Below are 18,871 nucleotides of genomic sequence, written 5' to 3' on the forward strand. Positions count from 1 at the left end.
AATCATTGCTGAGATGTTAGTATCTACACTATATTGCCAAAAGTATTGGAATGCCTGCCTACACACACACACATATGAACTTTAATGGCATCCCAGTCTTAGCCTGTAGAGTTCAATATTGAGTTGGCCCACCCTTTGCAGCTATAACAGCTTCAACTCTTCTGGGAAGGCCGTCCACAAGGTTTAGGAGTGTGTCTATGGGAATGTCTGACCATTCTTCCAGAAGTGCATTTGTGAGGTCAGGGACTGATGTCGGATGAGAAGGCCTGGCTCGCAGTCTCTGCTCTAATTCATCCCAAAGGTGTTCTATCGGGTTGAAGTCAGGATTGCAGGCCAATCAAGTTCTTCCACCCCAAACTCGCTCATCCATGTTGTTATGGACCTTGCTTTGTGACTGGTGTGCAGTCATGTGGGAACAGGAAGGGGCCGTCCCCAAACTGTTCCCACAAAGTTGGGAGCATGAAATTGTCCAAAATATCTTGGTATGCTGACGCCTTAAGAGTTTTCTTCACTAGAACTAAGGGGCCAAGTCCAACCCCTGAAAGACAACCCCACACCATAATCCCCCTCCACCAAACTATACACTTGGCACAATACATTCAGGCAAGTACCGTTCTCCTGGCAACCGCCAAACTCAGACACCTCCATTGGATTGCCAGACAGAGAAGCGTGATTCGTCACTCCAGAGAACACGTCTCCATTGCTCTAGAGTTCAGTGATGGTGTGCTTTACACCATTGCATCCAGCACTTTGCATTGCATTTGGTGATGTAAGGCTTGGATGCAGTTGCTCAGCCATGGAAACCCATTCCATGAAGCACTATATGCACTGTTGGGCTAATCTGAAGGCCACATGGAGTTTGGAGGTCTTTAGCTATTGACTCTGCAGGCAGTTGATGACTTATGCGCACTGTGCACTTCAATATGTGCTGACTTTGCCCTGTCATTTTACGTGAGTTGCTGTTGTTCCCAATTGCTTCCACTTTGTTATAATACCGCTAACAGTTGACCGTGGAATATTTAGTAGCAAAGAATTTTCACGAATGGACTTATTGCACAGGCGGCAACCTATCACTGTACCATGCTTGAATTCACTGAGCTCCTGAGAGTGACCCATTCTTTCACAAATGTTTGTAGAAGCAGTCTGCATGCTTAGGTGCTTGATTTTATACACTTGTGGCCTTGGCGGTGATTGGAACACCTGAATCTAATGATTTGGAGGGGTGTCCCAATACTTTTAGCAATATAGTGCATTTTAAATACCTGTATATGGGTTATCTTTTTATGTAGTATTATGCTATGTCCCTATCAAATCCAGACATATGATGATCTATTATACATGACATTAGGATGAATAGGTTGTATAAGAATTGTGACAAACTGTATATTCCGTCATGCTGGTAGGTGAATTGGCTCCTGTCTAAATTGGCCCTAGTATGTGTATGTATGAATCTGAGTTAGGGACCTTATATTGTACGCCCCTTGAGGGTTAGGAACTGATGTGAATGTACAATATATGTGTAAAGCGCTGCGTAAACTGACGGCGCTATATAAGTACCTGAAATAAATAAATAAATATACATAATATATATATATGATAACTGTTTTAGGGGTTATGCACACAGGCAGAAAAAAATGCTACACGTAGACATGTATTTTTTGCATAAAAAAAATATCCTGCCTAAAATATACATCTAATGTACTTGCAATAATGCATGTTTATACGTGTTTATTCACATATACAGGGTGCAGCAACATAACTTCCTTTTTTCAAAACGCAATAAAACCCATTTTATGAATCAGAATTTTTTTTTATTGTCTTTAATAATGTAGGTACATATCTAAAGTTCTGTTTTACACAGTGTTGAAAATCATATCAGGTAGGTGACGCCCCCCCATTGTCCATACACTGAATAAGCCGATTTCTGGCGTTTTTCATGACCCTTACCAGCATAGCAGCGGGTATGTTGGCAATTTCTGCGCGGATGTTGACCTTCAGGTCTTGTAGGGTCCTTGGACGGTTTACATAAACGCAGGATTTCAAAAAACCCCACAAAAAAAAGTCGCAAGAGGCCAAATCGTGGGAGCGGGCTGGCCACTCCAAATCGCCCCTTATTGAGATGAGGCGCTCCGGGAAGTGTTCCGTTAAAACAGCCATTGATGCTCTTGAAGTGTAAGCCGTTGCTCCGTCCTGTTGGAACCAAATGTCCCCTAAGTCCAATTCATCAAGTCGTGGAAAAACAAATTTCTCCAACATGTTCACATACCGGTCTGAATTCACTTATTCAGTGTATGGACAATGGGGGGCGTCACCTACCTGATATGATTTTCAAAACTGTGTAAAACAGAACTTTAGATATGTACCTACATTATTAAAGACAATAAAAACAATTCTGATTCATAAAATGGGTTTTATTGCGTTTTGAAAAAAGGAAGTTATGTTGCTGCACCCTGTATATCCATTTAGGTGCATATGTGAGTAAAATCTGCAGATCTATGAGCTTAACTCTGCACCTGAGTCCTACCTTCTTTGTGCATGACTAAATGCAATGCACATTTTTGTATGTTGACGCAGCCATGTGTATCTGCTCATTGATTACTATAGTGATGCGTTTAGATGTGTACAAAAACTATCTGCTGTATGCATCTAAACACAGTGTTTTTCTGCCCATGTGAATGCACCCTACATCTGAGGAATGGTTATCTGTGTGTTTCCTTTAACGATTTTAATAAGATAAAAGTGTGTATTTGTTACTCCCTCCCCCCCAACTCATTCAGGGTAGTAGGTATTTAATGTAGTTATGGATGATTTGACAGTTAGGTATGAGTAAGACCCTACTGGCTGAAACACACCAGCTTCTCTGTCATGCTTTTATTGTAAGCAATATTGAAATAAAAAGTTATTGAAGATCAGCCACTGTGTACTTGCAGTTCTCTATGGATTGCACTGTTTCTTGGCTTGTAGGAGCTTGGCCGTTCATTGGTGTCCTGACCTAATTAGAGGTTTGAGCACTCTTATACTTTGCTAGCCTTTGGTATTACAGTCGGTCAGTAATTCCAGTCACTGGCCTAAAAAAAGTATGCAGATTAGGAGTTCTCATTTCACCTTGTCTTTCTACATTCTTTAAACCAGTGGTTTCCAAACTGTGACCTGGGGGCCATATTCGGCCCTTAGCTTGCCTTTATCCAGCTCTTGGGACCCTATTCCTCCCACTTATACATGGCAATGTTCCTCCCACTGATACCAACAGTGGGGCATACTTCCTCCCATCGACACAAATAATAGGGCACTATTTCTTTCACTAATACCAACGAAGGGGCACTGTTCCTTTCACTTATACCAATGTTGGGGCACTATTCCTCTCATTAATAGCAATGATGGGGAACTAGTCTTCTTACTTATACCAACGATGGGGCACTATTCCTCTCACTATTACCAATGATGGGGCACTATTCCTCTCATTAATACCAATGATGGGGAACTAGTCTACTTACTTATACCAATGATGGGGAACTATTCCTTTCACTATTACCAATGATGGGGCACTATTCCTCTCATTAATACCAATGATGGGGAACTAATCTTCTTACTTATACCAACGATGGGGAACTAATCTTCTTACTTATACCAACGATGGGGCACTATTCCTCTCACTAAAACCAATGATGGGACACTATTCCTCTCACTAAAACCAATGATGGGGCACTATTCCTCTCACTAAAACCAATGATGGGACACTATTCCTTTCATTAATACCAATGATGGGGAACTAGTCTTCTTACTTATACCAACGATGGGGCACTATTCCTCTCACTAATACCAATGTTGGGGCACTATTCCTCTTATTAATACCAATAATGGGGAATTAGTCTTCTTACTTATACCAATGATGGGGCACTATTCCTTTCACTAATACCAATGTTGGGGCACTATTCCTCTCATTAATACCAATGTTGGGGCACTATTCCTCTCATTAATACCAATGATGGGGAACTAATCTTCTTACTTATACCAACGATGGGGCACTGTTCTGAATTCAGAAGGACAGTAAACTGGCCCTATGTTTAGAAAGTTTGGAGACCCCTGCTTTAAATCATGGACAGCCAGACAACTAGCATTTTCAGAAGGAGGCCAGAAATATCAGCCTACATATTTCCCTGAGCACAGTTTACCATTGCTAATTTTACCTGTGCTACCATTGCAGTTTATCACTGCTTATTGATTTCAGAGTAAACAAGTAATGTTCCTATCTCAGTGTATTTTTTTGCCCTCTGAGGTTTGTCAGACCATCACACATCTGTTATTTCAATCCCACGCAATTGCTGTTGCAGAGTAATGGTAGCAAGCATTCCTCCTTCCCCTGCTGTTCTAAGCCTCATAAATGAATTCTGTGCACCACTTATTACAATAAACTAAGATCCCACTGTCCTTGAATTGCAACATTACTGGGACAAAATGTATTACAATGTTACTATTATGTAATGCATCAAAGGATTCTATAGCCCTCCGCTGATCTTTTGCATTGGTATAACAAGCCAAGAGCAGATTTAGAAAACTGGATTATTAACCATCAGGGCCCCTACAAGACAAACATTATGGTCTGTTAGAGAAGAGTGAATTGGTCTGCCAAGTTTGCACCAAGTTTTTAACTTATTCTTTAAAGATGAAAAGAAAAAATATAGTAATGCAATAGTAAATATTGTAGCAATAAATAATAATTAAGAATTAAAAAAGTGCCACCTCCCATAAACAATATTATTCTAAGATACTGTATATGGGTTGCTATCCACAGAAGTCTATAAAGGTATGGCCCCTGCTATGCAACTGGCCAACAAGCAAGTTGGGGTTCACTAAAAATGGTGATACCAAATATAAACTCTTCCACGCTGCTGGCAAGTTGCTTCACCTGTCCCAGTAATCTGCTAAAGTTAAAAAGAACACACAGTAAAAAACACCAAATAGACCAGACTTTCCCAACCTTTTTTTACCCCAGAGGAACCCCTAAAAAATTTACAGATCTTAGGAAACTTCTGCTTCAACCAGTTCATTACAAGTCAGTGGGAGGAAGGCCCTTTATATTGGAAGTCAGTGCAAGGCATACCCCCCTTATAAAGATGATCAGAGTGTCCTTATAGACCAGTGGTTCTCAAGCTTCCTAATGCTGTGACCCTTTAATACAGTTCCTCATGTTGTGGTGACCCCCAACCATGAAATTATTTACCCAGTAATTATAATTCATGAAGTGTCGTTTTACCTCCAATACTGCTGCTTTCAGCACAGTAGCTGCTTTCAGCACAGTAGCTGCTTTTAACAGAGTAGCTGCTTTCAACACAGTAGCTGCTCTTTACACATCAGAAATGTGTGTTTTCCGATGGTCTTAGGCGACCCCTGTGAAAGGGTCGTTCGACCCCCAAAGGGGTCACGACCCACAGGTTGAGAACCACTGTTATAGACAGTTAAAGTGATATTTTTAAAAAAAATAACAAACATGTCATACTTACCTGGCTTACCTACTTTGTTCAATTGGTTTCCACAGAGCTGCCCTGATCTTCCTCATCTTGGGTCCCCCTGCTGGCGCTTCTGGTGCCTCCCTCCTGCCTAGTGCCCCCATAGCAATCAGCTAGCTGTGGGGGTACCTGAGCAAGTTAACTCCTGAGCCACTGTTTTATCTGTCCATTCAGACACAGAGCGCAGCTCGGCCCTGCCCCCACCCTCATTGGCTCACTGGCTGTGATTGACAGTAGCGAGAGCCAATGGCTCCCGCTGCTGTCTCAGCAAACGAGGAGGGATCTCACAGGATTTTACCTTCATGCATAGAATGCATGAAGGTAAAAAAAAACCTTGAGCCTTTACAACCACTTTAAGTAGATAATTTGTGTAATGTCACTGGCTCTGCCAAGTGGTGTTGGCCTCCAAACTACACAGGAACCAAAAGATTGGAGTTCAGTCAGCCACAACTCAAGGATACCCTAGCAAACTCTTGAGGAACCTTAGGATTCCACAAAACACTGGCTGCAAATGGCTGGTATTTACAAATGCAATTTTCCCTTAACTTAGTAAATGTGATGAAAATTCACTTTGCAAAGAGTACAAGGAAAAAAACAGTATTTGTGACAGGATATGATTGGATTATAGAAGTCATGTGAGCTTCACCTCATTCACTAAGTTAAGGGAAAATTCTCTTTCAAATTAAACAGCCTGTTTGCCTTTAGTGAATCAACCCCATAGAGCCATAGAAATGGAAAAGTGAGTTTTGGGGACAGAATAATGGTAAAGGAACTGGCAAAAAAATCATAGTAATGTGCTTTTAAGGGGGAAAACTCAGGATTTCCTTCTGTGGGGCACATACCACCAGCAGAGAACTAATGGTTTGGAGTACAGCACAATTAACGTTTATAGGTAATGGTAGGGACTCTCCAGAACTGGCCTGTGGACTCTGGTTGATCGGTAGACTACTAAGACTGGGCCATCACTGGGGGCCAGGGGAATGAGCTGACCATACAGAGGAAGACAGAAGCAGAAGAAGGTGTGGGCTGTGAGCTCTGCTTTTCCAGTACTTTTAGCTGGCCTTGGTCACACGTGTGTCTACAGCTGGAGACCCAGGGGAGAGAAAGGGAGATGTGGTCTGAGCAAACGTGGTTGATATGATTGTCCCTGAATTTTCTTGCTTGTTTATAGCCCATGTATTATCATTGTTTGATTGCTGCTATGTATTGCCACCGTTGCACATTTATTGTCACAGATGCACATTTGTTGCCCGTGTAATAACACCACTGACTGTTGGTTGCCCATGTATTGTCAAAATTGCCTATTTGATCCCCACATATTGCCACAACTTGTTGCATGTGCATTCTCGCCTTTGGCTTTTGTTGCCCATCCATTGTCCTCATGACGTTCAGCATGAGAGTCATGCATGTTTATTGTCCATGTATTACCACCATTGACTGTTGGTTGCCCATGTATTGTCAAATTGCCTGTTTGATACCCAAGTATTTCCACAACTTGTTGCCCATGCGTTGCCACCTTTGGCTTTTGTTGTCCATCTATTGTCATGATCACTTGTTTGTTGCTCCAGTATTGCCAACATTGATAATTGGTTGCCCATGTATCGTCACAGTTGCCCCTATTTAGTCACAATTACCAATTTGTTGCCCACATTTTGTCATGATTGACAGTATTTTAGTATAGGACCAATCCTGTGCTAATTGCTTTGGATACCATATTGCTAAAACCTGTCCCCAAGGCCTGTCACTATCAAACCACGTCTAGAAATGCTCTGATATTTTGGCCACGACTTGTAAGGACATGAATCTAAACCCACCTAGAGTAAGCTATCCTACCAAGAAGCCACCACTGCTGACAGCCCATAAGTGGTGGAAGGCTTCCACCACCCTGCAGCTATACAAGGGGTGTGTATACATGTGGCTGCGGGGTGGGGAACACCACCACTTTTGTCTGCAGTGACGGCTTCTTGGTGGGATAGCTCAGGTGGGTTTAGACTTGTGTATGCACATGTCTGAGCTCATCCCCACTCACCTATATCCCCAAAACTGTCAGAAACTGACAGAAAAAGACCAGACAGAGGCACTTTTACATAACTGATGGGCAGGGAAGTAAACTACTCCCCCTCAATGGTATGTCTATGAGACACAGTCTACTAGTCACTATCACAAATGAGGACTGATTAATCTCAAATATCATAAGGCATGGCACTATTGTTCATCATTGCTCTGATAGCCATTCTTTACTAATTCTTCCTGATGAAAGAATGATAAATGAATGATGGATGAATGAATGATGGATGGATGAATGATAAATTAATGATGGATAGATGAATGATAAATGAATGATGGATAGATGAATAAATGATGGCTGAATGATAAAAGAATGATGGATGGATGAATGAATGATGGATGGATGAATGATAAATGAATGATGGATAGATGAATAAATGATGGATGAATGATAAATGAATGATGGATGGATGAATGAATGATGGATGGATGAATGATAAATGAATGATGGATAGATGAATAAATGATGGATGGATGAATGATAAATGAATGATGGGTAGATGAATAAATGATGGATGGATGAATGATAAATGAATGATGGATAGATGAATGAATGATGGATAGATGAATGAATGATGGATGAATTATAAATGAATGATGGATGAATGAATGATGGATGGATGGATGAATGATAAATGAATGATGGATGGATGGATGAATGAATGATGGATGGATGAATGATAAATGAATGATGGATAGATGAATAAATGATGGATGGATGGATGAATGAATGATAAATGAATGATGGATGGATAGATGAATAAATGATGGGTGGATGGATGGATGAATGATAAATGAATGGTGGATAGATGAATGAATGATGGATGGATGAATGATGGATAGATGACTGAATGATGAATGATAAATGAATGGTCGATGAACGATGATTAATCCTGTGTGAAGGACACGATCCAGGCGATCTCCTCTCTGATGACCGGTGTTGCATGAAGATGTGTGTCATCTTCATGCAACACCGGCTCTCCTTTCTCTTCATGGACAGCACATGACAAAATTCTTCAGCAGGTCTAAGCTGTAAACACCATAACATCCCAGTACACCAATCACCTACAACCAAAGAGGTCATGTGACCAACTGTCATGCGTCCAACCCTCGCTTCTCCGGTTTCTATGGTTACCAGCGGCCATGAAGCTTCGCAATGTGTTGTGGGTAGGAAATCCCCCAGCTGGTGTGCAGTGAATGGAATAGATCGGATCCGGGGAGGTCGGTGTCCGGGGACGATGGGTTCTGTGGGACGGCTCCGGGAACACGCCGGGCTGGAAGAGCGGATCGGGGAGCTGCAACGCAACCTGAGGGACTGGTGAGTTCTGGGCGGAGCTAAGGGACCGGGAGACTTGATCTGACCAACCGCAGGACTGCTCTGAGCTATACGGGACTGTCCGGGCCAGAGCCAGACTAAGGAGGAGTGCTGGGGCCAGGTACTGGTCACAAGGCTTGCTGGGATCTCTGGTCCTGTAGCAGTTGGGAGGCTGGGATCTCTGGTCTCATAGCAGTTGGGAGGCTGGGATCTCTCGTTCGGTAACAGTTGGAGGCTGGGATCTCTGGTCTCATAGCAGTTGGAGGCTGGGATCTCTGGTCTCATAGCAGTTGGAAGGCTGGGATCTCTGGTCTCATAGCAGTTGGGAGGCTGGGATCTCTCGTTCGGTAACAGTTGGAGGCTGGGATCTCTCGTTCCGTAACAGTTGGAAGCTGGGATCTCTCGTTCCGTAACATTTGGAGGCTGGGGTCTCTCGTTCTGTAACATTTGGAGGCTGGGGTCTCTCGTTCCGTAACATTTGGAGGCTGGGATCTCTCGTTCCGTAACATTTGGAGGCAGGGATCTCTCGTTCCGTAACATTTGGGGGCTGGGATCTCTCGTTCCGTAACAGTTGGGGGCTGGGATCTCTCGTTCCGTAACAGTTGGGGGCTGGGATCTCTCGTTCCGTAACAGTTGGGGGCTGGGATCTCTCGTTCCGTAACAGTTGGGGGCTGGGATCTCTCGTTCCGTAACAGTTGGGGGCTGGGATCTCTCGTTCCGTAACAGTTGGGGGCTGGGATCTCTCGTTCCGTAACAGTTGGGGGCTGGGATCTCTCGTTCCGTAACAGTTGGGGGCTGGGATCTCTCGTTCCGTAACAGTTGGGGGCTGGGATCTCTCGTTCCGTAACAGTTGGGGGCTGGGATCTCTCGTTCCGTAACAGTTGGGGGCTGGGATCTCTCGTTCCGTGCTAGTTGGGGGCTGGGATCTCTCGTTCGGTAACAGTTGGAGGCTGGGATCTCTCGTTCGGTAACAGTTGGAGGCTGGGATCTCTCGTTCGGTAACAGTTGGAGGCTGGGATCTCTCGTTCGGTAACAGTTGGAGGCTGGGATCTCTCGTTCGGTAACAGTTGGAGGCTGGGATCTCTCGTTCGGTAACAGTTGGAGGTTGGGATCTCTCGTTCCGTGCTAATTGGAGGTTGGGATCTCTTGTACCTTAACAGTTGGGGGCTGGGATCTCTGGTCCTGTACCAGTTGGAGGCTGGGATCTCTGGTCCTGTACCAGTTGGAGGCTGGGATCTCTGGTCCTGTACCAGTTGGAGGCTGGGATCTCTGGTCCTGTACCAGTTGGAGGCTGGGATCTCTGGTCCTGTACCAGTTGCAGGCTGGGATCGCTTGTCCCTTAACAGTTGGAGGCTGGGATCTCTGGTCCTGTACCAGTTGGAGGCTGGGATCTCTGGTCCTGTACCAGTTGGAGGCTGGGATCTCTGGTCCTGTACCAGTTGGAGGCTGGGATCTCTGGTCCTGTACCAGTTGGAGGCTGGGATCTCTGGTCCTGTACCAGTTGGAGGCTGGGATCTCTGGTCCTGTACCAGTTGGAGGCTGGGATCTCTGGTCCTGTACCAGTTGGAGGCTGGGATCTCTGGTCCTGTACCAGTTGGAGGCTGGGATCTCTGGTCCTGTACCAGTTGGAGGCTGGGATCTCTGGTCCTGTACCAGTTGGAGGCTGGGATCTCTGGTCCTGTACCAGTTGGAGGCTGGGATCTCTGGTCCTGTACCAGTTGGAGGCTGGGATCTCTGGTCCTGTACCAGTTGGGGCTGGGATCTCTGGTCCTGTACCAGTTGGGGCTGGGATCTCTGGTCCTGTACCAGTTGGGGCTGGGATCTCTGGTCCTGTATGTGTTGGAGGCTGGGATCTCTGGTCCTGTATGTGTTGGAGGCTGGGATCTCTGGTCCTGTATGTGTTGGAGGCTGGGATCTCTGGTCCTGTATGTGTTGGAGGCTGGGATCTCTGGTCCTGTATGTGTTGGAGGCTGGGATCTCTGGTCTTTTGGTGATGAGAGTGTGGCAGAGGTTAAGAAACGACTATCCCAATCATCCTGATGGCAGTTCCTGCTCCATTGAAGGTGGCGACCGTTAATGTTGCCAGCATTAAATCTGCAAAAGCTCAAGATATGGCCTGATTTTTGCTCAGAGAGTTTGCTGCTGAGATTTTATTTTTGTAAGAGACCTGGCTCAATACTTTGGCAGATGTCCATCTAGCAAAAAGGGAGTGGAGATGCGGTCCCTTCTTTTTGGTCTCTTGCGGCTGAGCCTTGCAGCGGAGTTGCGGTGCTTCTTAAAACCAATATGGTGATGTGGGTAATTGAGGTAGAAATAGGGAGATGCATGGTCTTAGACATCTCTGTTATGGGGCAGGACCTGCGTCTGAACAATAGCTGTGTCCCACAGTCAAAATGGAACAGGAAATGCCTCCTCACAAAGATCATGCCCTACCTTTTTACATCCCAGCAGGTTGTCTTTGGAGATGACTTTAACACCATAATTAGGCCTGAAGACAGGAGAGGCTCCATAGACAGGCTGGGTTATGAGATATGGTTAGACAGGCATGCCTGGTAGATGTGCACATTAAGCACTGCCCTGGCAGCACGGGTTTCACATTTCAGAGAGGGAATAGAGTAGGATAGACAGGTTTTTTTTAAAGGAGAACTCTACTTTCTCGGCTCCTAAGTTGAGGGTGGTGAAGTTCTCTGACCACTGTATGCTTTCTGTGACTCTGAATGTGTCGAACACTCCACCCAGGGGAAGGGGTGTCTGGAAACTGAATTCGGCTCTCCTGGAAGATGTAGCGTTAAGACAATCCTTCGAGGATTTCTTTCAGGCACAGGTTTCTATTCTGGACTTTTGCAGCAGTTCTTCTTAGGAAGTGTCAATATGACTGGCATGCCTCCTTGGTTCTGGAGAGGGATTGTGGAAAATATCACTTGCTTGATCCTTACCAGAACTGTAAGCAAGTCATAGCAGTTACGACGGTCATTGGCCTGAAAGACAGTACAGATTCCCTGGTGAAGTCCAGATCAGGGATCTTGGAGATCTTTGGGGCATATACAGACCTGGGAAGAAAGGAGCTTAGCTGGGACAGGATGGAAAGCTTTCTGGATTTTACTCCAGGATTGGGAAATGGTACATTGCTTTTGGTGGATTTTACAGAACCAATTTCAGCGGATGAGGTAGTTCGTGCTATAGACAAGCTGGCTACCAAAAAAATCGCCTGGACCATATGGATTGACAGCTGAATTTTACAAGTGTTTTAAGTCCATTCTGACTCCCTTTTTAGCTGAGGTTTTTAATAGCTGTCTAGAAGAGGGTTCACTCCCTCTGAGGCAATCCGCTGTCAAAAGGTAAAGACTCCTCAATGTTTGAGAACTGGCGCCCCACCAGTGTTCTCAATGTTGATAGAAAGATCTTGGCAAAGATTCTTTTTTGGTTCTTGTCATCATTAGCAGGCAATTTGTTGCCCAGCCATCAGTACTGTTCGGTCCAAGGTAGAAGTACCTTTTCAGCAGTTTTGGCTGTCTGGGAGGCTTTGGAGCGATGCAGGGCTGCTGGATGGAGAAAGTACTTGCTGGCATTGGATCAGGCAAAAGCTTTTGATTGAGTGAATCATGAATATCTGTGGTTGCTACTTGGTAGATATGGCCTGAAGGGGTGGTTTATAGATTGGCTAAAATTATTATATAGAGGGGCTAAGAGCTTCCCACTTGTTAATGGTTGAGTTGGATGGCCTTTTGAGGTTGGCTCTGGTGTGCGCCAGGGATGTCCTTTGAGCCCCCTGTTATATGCTTTCGCAGTCAACCCCTTTGTAAGAAGACTAGAGGGTGGATCATTGTGCAGGCTGCCTTTGCTGATGATGTGTCTGTTATTATCTCTGGGACTGAGGAGGCGCAGGAGGTGGTCTCTGTGATAGAGCAGTACACGGAGGCTTCTGGCTCTAAAATCAACCATGAAAAGAGTGAAGTTTTCTGGATGGGTGAGGAGGGTGAAACTTTCGAACTTCCAGATTTCTTCCCGGAGCCTCCGCAGGAAATTAAAGTGCTGAGCTTCCAGTTTGGTCCTGGTGACTATGTCCATTGAAATTGGGAAGACAGGGTGATGGATACCAATGCCAATGTAGCAAGCTGAAAGAAATGGACGTTTTCCTTGAGGGAGACGGTTGACTTGATCAAAACTTACCTGATCCCAATTTTTTTTTTTTTATATGTCCGCTTTGTGTTGGGCATCCAATTTAGTCCTGGTGACTATGACCATTGAAATTGGGAAGGCAGTTTGGTGGATGCCAATGCCAAAGTAGCAAGCTGGAAGAAATGGAGGCTTTCCTTGAGGAAGAGGATTGATTTGACCAAAACGTACCTGATTTTTTTTATATGATCGTTTCGTCTGTATCTTGCAGTATCTCTCTATGCAAGGGTCTACAGCTGTTTTTTCCAACTGTTATGGGGAAATAGGCTGAACCTAATCAAACGCAATGTAACTTACCTGTCCAGGCGGGAGGGTGGCCTAGGATTGGTCAACCCGATAGTTTTCTTTTCTTTACTCTTTTTAAAATACAATCTTGGCAATATGTTAGCAGAGACCCCGCCGGGATAAGGGGTATTTTTCAATCTTGGTTTAAGCTTTTTCTGTGTTGCTGGGAGGATGGGCCAGTGAAAGGTCTGAGAGTCCGACATGGCAAGCTTCTGGCTTATGTTACCCTGTGTCTGCGTACACTTCGGCAGTGGCAGGTGACAGTGGAGGATATCAGGTCCCTTTCCAGGAAGCTTCTGGAGGAGAGGATTTTGGCTTCTACTTTCAGTGTGTCACTGGCCTTGAAGGATTGCCCAGGCTCCGTAATGAGGGAGGGGTTGTGTTTAATTAATTTGGAGAGGATCTCTTTGAAGTTTAGGGATCAAACCTAGCTCGCTTTCCATGGAAGGCTCTATGTGAGAGGGAACCTGAAGCATCGCCCAGTGGAGTATCAGGATTATCCTAGAGCGGAGTGTGTTGGTAAAGTGGAGTCTATGGACCACTTTCTACTCCAGTGTCCCTTTAACATAGAGGTGTACAAAAGGGTGGGGAGGATTCTGGGAATCCCCTTTCCCCTGCAGGAGTTATGCAGAGTGGGTGGACGGGGCATTCCCAGCTCGCTGGGATTTTGATTTGGATACACTTTTTCTAGTTAGAATAGTTGTTTGTTATTTCTTGTGGAATGCGTGGTGTCAAATTACCCTGCGGATGAAATTCCTCCCTGTTGAGATAGTGGTCCACAATATTCTGGGTGCGGTTGGGAAGATTCAGGGTCTTGAGAAGGGCAGAGCGCCTCAGGCAGTCTGGATAAGGGCGTGGAGGAATATCATACCTGCCTTTGGAGAACTGTCCATCTCTGGGTGAGGGGCTATTTTCTTATGCTGTTCTTTTCATTCCCTTAGTTTTTGTTGGTTAAAATCTTATTTTTGAAGAAAGGCTGCATGCATAATGGGTGCAGGGTTGTTTCTTGACTTTGCAAGTTTGATCTCTGGTGTATTAATCTGAGACTTAGTAAGATTTGTTTTCCCCACTACCGACACAGATTTTGCTATACTTATTTTCTTTATGTATATACTTATTTATTTATGTATATTCTGTATATGGGTTTTATGTTAATTGATTGCAAGATTTTTAATAAAGAAAAATTGGGATTTCTGGTCCCGTGCCAGATGGAGGCTGGGATCTCTGGTCCCGTGCCAGATGGAGGCTGGGATCTCTGGTCCCGTGCCAGATGGAGGCTGGGATCTCTGGTCCCGTGCCAGATGGAGGCTGGGATCTCTGGTCCCGTGCCAGATGGAGGCTGGGATCTCTGGTCCCGTGCCAGATGGAGGCTGGGATCTCTGGTCCCGTGCCAGATGGAGGCTGGGATCTCTGGTCCCGTGCCAGATGGAGGCTGGGATCTCTGGTCCCGTGCCAGATGGAGGCTGGGATCTCTGGTCCCGTGCCAGATGGAGGCTGGGATCTCTGGTCCCGTGCCAGATGGAGGCTGGGATCTCTGGTCCCGTCCCACCTGGAGGCTGTGATCTCTGGTCTCGTCCCACCTAGAGGCTGAGTATGACAGTGGGCACTGTTGGCAGTAGATGAGCGCAGAGGATATGAGAGTGAGCACTATCTGCAAGTGATGAGTGCAGAGGATATGAGAGCAGGCAGTATCTGCAGGAGGGGAGTCCAGAGGATATGAGAGTGGCCAGTATCAGCAGGAGGGGAGTGCAGAGGATATGAGAGCAAGCAGTATCTGCAGCGGAGGAGTGCATGGGATATGAGAGCAGGCAGTATCTGCAGGAGAGGAGTGCAGAGGTTACGAGAGCAGGCAGTATCTGCAGGATGGGAGTGCAGAGGATACGAGAGCGGGCAGTATCTGCAGGATGGGAGTGCAGAGGATACGAGAGCGGGCAGTATCTGCAGGAGGGGAGTGCAGAGGATATGTGAGCAGGCAGTATCTGCAGGAGGGGAGTCCAGAGGATATGAGAGCGGGCAGTATCTGCAGGAGATGAGTGCAGAGGATATGAGAGCGGGCAATATCTGCAGGAGGGGAGTCCAGAGGATATGAGAGCGGGCAGTATCTGCAGGAGGGTAGTGCAGAGGATATGAGAGCAGGCAGTATCTGCAGGAGAGGAATGCAGAGGATATGAGAGCGGGCAGTATCTGCAGGAGATGAGTGCAGAGGATATGAGAGCGGGCAGTATCTGCAGGAGAGGAGTGCAGAGGATATGAGAGCGGGCAGTATCTGCAGGAGAGGAGTGCAGAGGATATGAGAGCGAGCAGTATCTGCAGGAGAGGAGTGCAGAGGATATGAGAGCGGGCAGTATCTGCAGGAGATGAGTGCAGAGGATATGAGAGCGGCCAGTATCTGCAGGAGGGGAGTCCAGAGGATATGAGAGCGGCCAGTATCTGCAGGAGGGGAGTCCAGAGGATATGAGAGCGGGCAGTATATACAGTAGATATAGGAAGGATACCTATACTGGAGGGGCCATCTCACTGCTGACAAGGATACTGGGAAGACAGATGTGTGTACTGGGAGCAGGCTATAGAGACTACTGACTTCTGTGTATAACTGTTATCCTCCCTGAAATGCCTACAATATGATTTTGCCTACTATGGCTAAATGAGCTATTGAGTCTTCAGGGAGAAAATATAATTATTAATTAATAATAATTTCTGCTGACACAGAAACATAAAAAAGCCATAATGGAGTTTGCTTACCTGAGGAAGCCAAAATCCTTTTAGGAGAATGTGCTGTGAACAGACAAAACAACAGCTTTTTGGTAAAGCTCATTATTCTACTGTTTTTGGAAAAGCAAAGCGGCCTTTTAAGAAAATAATACAGTCCCTACATAGTGAGGTTCACTGATGTTTTGGGGTTGCTTTGCTGCTTCAGGCTCCGGATGTCTTGACCGTATGCATGGCATTATGAAATCTGAAGGCTATCAAAGAATTCTGGTGTACAATGTAGTTGGAAAGTTGGGTCAGAGGTAATGGGTCTTACAGCAGGACAATGACCAAAAGCACCCAGAAATTGTTTAAGACAAGGTTCTGAAGAGTACTGAACTGTCCAGCAATGAGTCCAGATCTCAATCCCATAGAGCAGTGGTGGGCAACCTTTTTTTTTCAACTGAGCCAAATCTCGCCAAAACCATGATTGAAATTTATTTTGAGAGCCACATTTTTAAAACTGAAAATACATCTCCCATATAGTAATTCATCCCCCATAGTAATTCATCCCCCATATAGTAATTCATCCCCCATAGTGTAATTCATCCCCCATAGTGTAATTCATCCCCCATAGTAATTCATCCCCCATAGTAATTCATCCCCCATATAGTAATTCATCCCCCATATAGTAATTCATCCCCCATAGTAATTCATCCCCCATATAGTAATTCATCCCCCATAGCAATTCATCCCCCGTATAGTATTTCATCCCTCGTATAGTATTTCATCCCCCGTATAGTATTTCATCCCCCATATAGTATTTCATCCCCCATATAGTATTTCATCCCCCATATAGTATTTCATCCCTCATATAGTATTTCATCCCTCATATAGTATTTCATCCCCCATATAGTAATTCATCCCTCATATAGTATTTCATCCCTCATATAGTATTTCATCCCCCCATATAGTATTTCATCCCTCATATAGTATTTCATCCCCCCATATAGTATTTCATCCCTCATATAGTATTTCATCCCCCCATATAGTATTTCATCCCTCATATAGTAATTCATCCCTCATATAGTATTTCATCCCCCCATATAGTATTTCATCCCTCATATAGTAATTCATCCCTCATATAGTATTTCATCCCCCCATATAGTATTTCATCCCCCCATATAGTATTTCATCCCTCATATAGTAATTCATCCCTCATATAGTATTTCATCCCCCCATATAGTATTTCATCCCCCCATATAGTATTTCATCCCCCCATATAGTATTTCATCCCCCCATATAGTATTTCATCCCCCATATAGTATTTCATCCCCCATATAGTAATTCATCCCTCATATAGTATTTCATCCCTCATATAGTATTTCATCCCTCATATAGTATTTCATCCCCCCATATAGTATTTCATCCCTCATATAGTAATTCATCCCTCATATAGTAATTCATCCCTCATATAGTAATTCATCCCTCATATAGTATTTCATCCCCCACAGTACTATTCCCCCCCCCCCCCCTTCTAGTAAGCCAAGTCCCCCGTGTCAATTCACTTACCTTTTGCGTTCCTCTCGCTGTCTTCCCGCGCCGTTCGGGTCTTCAGGGCGGACTGTGAGAGGAGCCTAGCTCCCCTCCCCTCACGTTCGGCACGCTGCCCCGCCTACACACATCCTGACAGCCACATCTGCAGGCCGGATTAAAAGGTCCGCGCGGACTTTTGGGGCTGCCAACCGAGAGGAGGCAGGGGAGCGGCCGACCGAGAGGAGGGAGGGGAGCAGGCGCCCGGCACACAGAAGAGCCGCATTAGACTGGGTAAAGAGCCGCATGTGGCTCGCGAGCCGCGGCTTGCCGACCACTGCCATAGAGTACCAGTGGAGAGATCTCAAAACAGTAGATGGGAAAAGGAACCCTTCCAATCTGGGAGACCTGGAGCAGTTGGAGAAAGATGTGTGGTCCAAAGTTCCAGTAGAGAGGTGGAAGAAACTCATTGATGGTTGCAGGAAGTGATTGATCTCAGTTATTTTTTTGCAAGGGGTGTGCTACCAAATATTACATTGAGGGTGCTAATCATTTTTTTCAGTCCTGTTTTTGGGTTTTGGGTGGAATTTATCAGATTTGGCTTTTTGTGTCTCCACTTTTTTGTGTCATACCAATACAAACAAAGTAAATAAAAATGAGAATGTCTAAACATTTGTAATTGCAACAATTTTCGGGGGCGAAGTGGTGCATTATCTGACAGAAATGCAGAGGTTCCAGTATTTTTGGCCATGACTGTATTTATAAAGCCGAGAATGTGACTTCCCTCAATATTCACAGGAGGAGAGTTGATCACTGTCCATTAAAATATATGGACCAGGAAGATTCGCCTACAATGAAGGTGTTGAATGTTAAATTCACTTCTTTAAAAATACAGGGGTTAGACAAAAAAATGGATGCAGGGGTGTGGAAATTTTTTAAAAATCTACCTGTCCAAGGGACTAAATCGGTGTCCCAATCTACTTGTCCCCCATGACAATCTACTTGTCCAGACAAAAAAAATTTTGTTTAACCAAAACCGTATTTAAATCGGAGGTGATATCAGGAATGTTTTAAAAACAAAGGGGGTTTATGATGACTTAAACGTTTAATATTTTTAACATTGCGCTGTTTATCTCCTTCTCCCCTCCCTGCCTCTCTCCAGCACTGCACCCGGGGACTGGCAGGAAGCAGATGGACCTTGCAGTGTAATGAGCACTGATTGGGTGCTTGTCAGGAAAAGGGAGTGTTGGGCTTATCCTTTATTCCTTTCGCTGCCAGAGCCGCTTTTGCGTTTTTTGCA

The 18,871-nt window shown here is 45.0% G+C and overlaps 1 protein-coding gene across 3 annotated transcripts in view; it reads left to right on the forward strand.

The window, feature by feature from the left end:
• The first annotated feature begins 8,686 nt into the window (after positions 1-8,686).
• KIZ (kizuna centrosomal protein) overlaps positions 8,687-18,871 on the forward strand; it is a 257,345-nt gene continuing 247,160 nt past the window's right edge. For 2 of the 3 annotated variants that reach the window (XM_089686530.1, XM_089686531.1), the window contains exon 1: positions 8,687-8,892. In XM_089686530.1, coding sequence (XP_089542656.1) covers positions 8,702-8,892 — 191 coding nt within the window. In that variant the 5' untranslated portion in view covers positions 8,687-8,701. The remainder of the gene's footprint in view (positions 8,893-18,871) is intronic. The other variant, XM_089686533.1, reaches the window with a different exon arrangement.

This window comes from Staurois parvus, unplaced genomic scaffold (assembly GCF_062004578.1).
Source record: "Staurois parvus isolate SC_StPar_1 unplaced genomic scaffold, SC_StPar_1.0 ptg000401l, whole genome shotgun sequence".
NCBI classification, from domain to species: Eukaryota; Metazoa; Chordata; class Amphibia; order Anura; family Ranidae; genus Staurois; species Staurois parvus.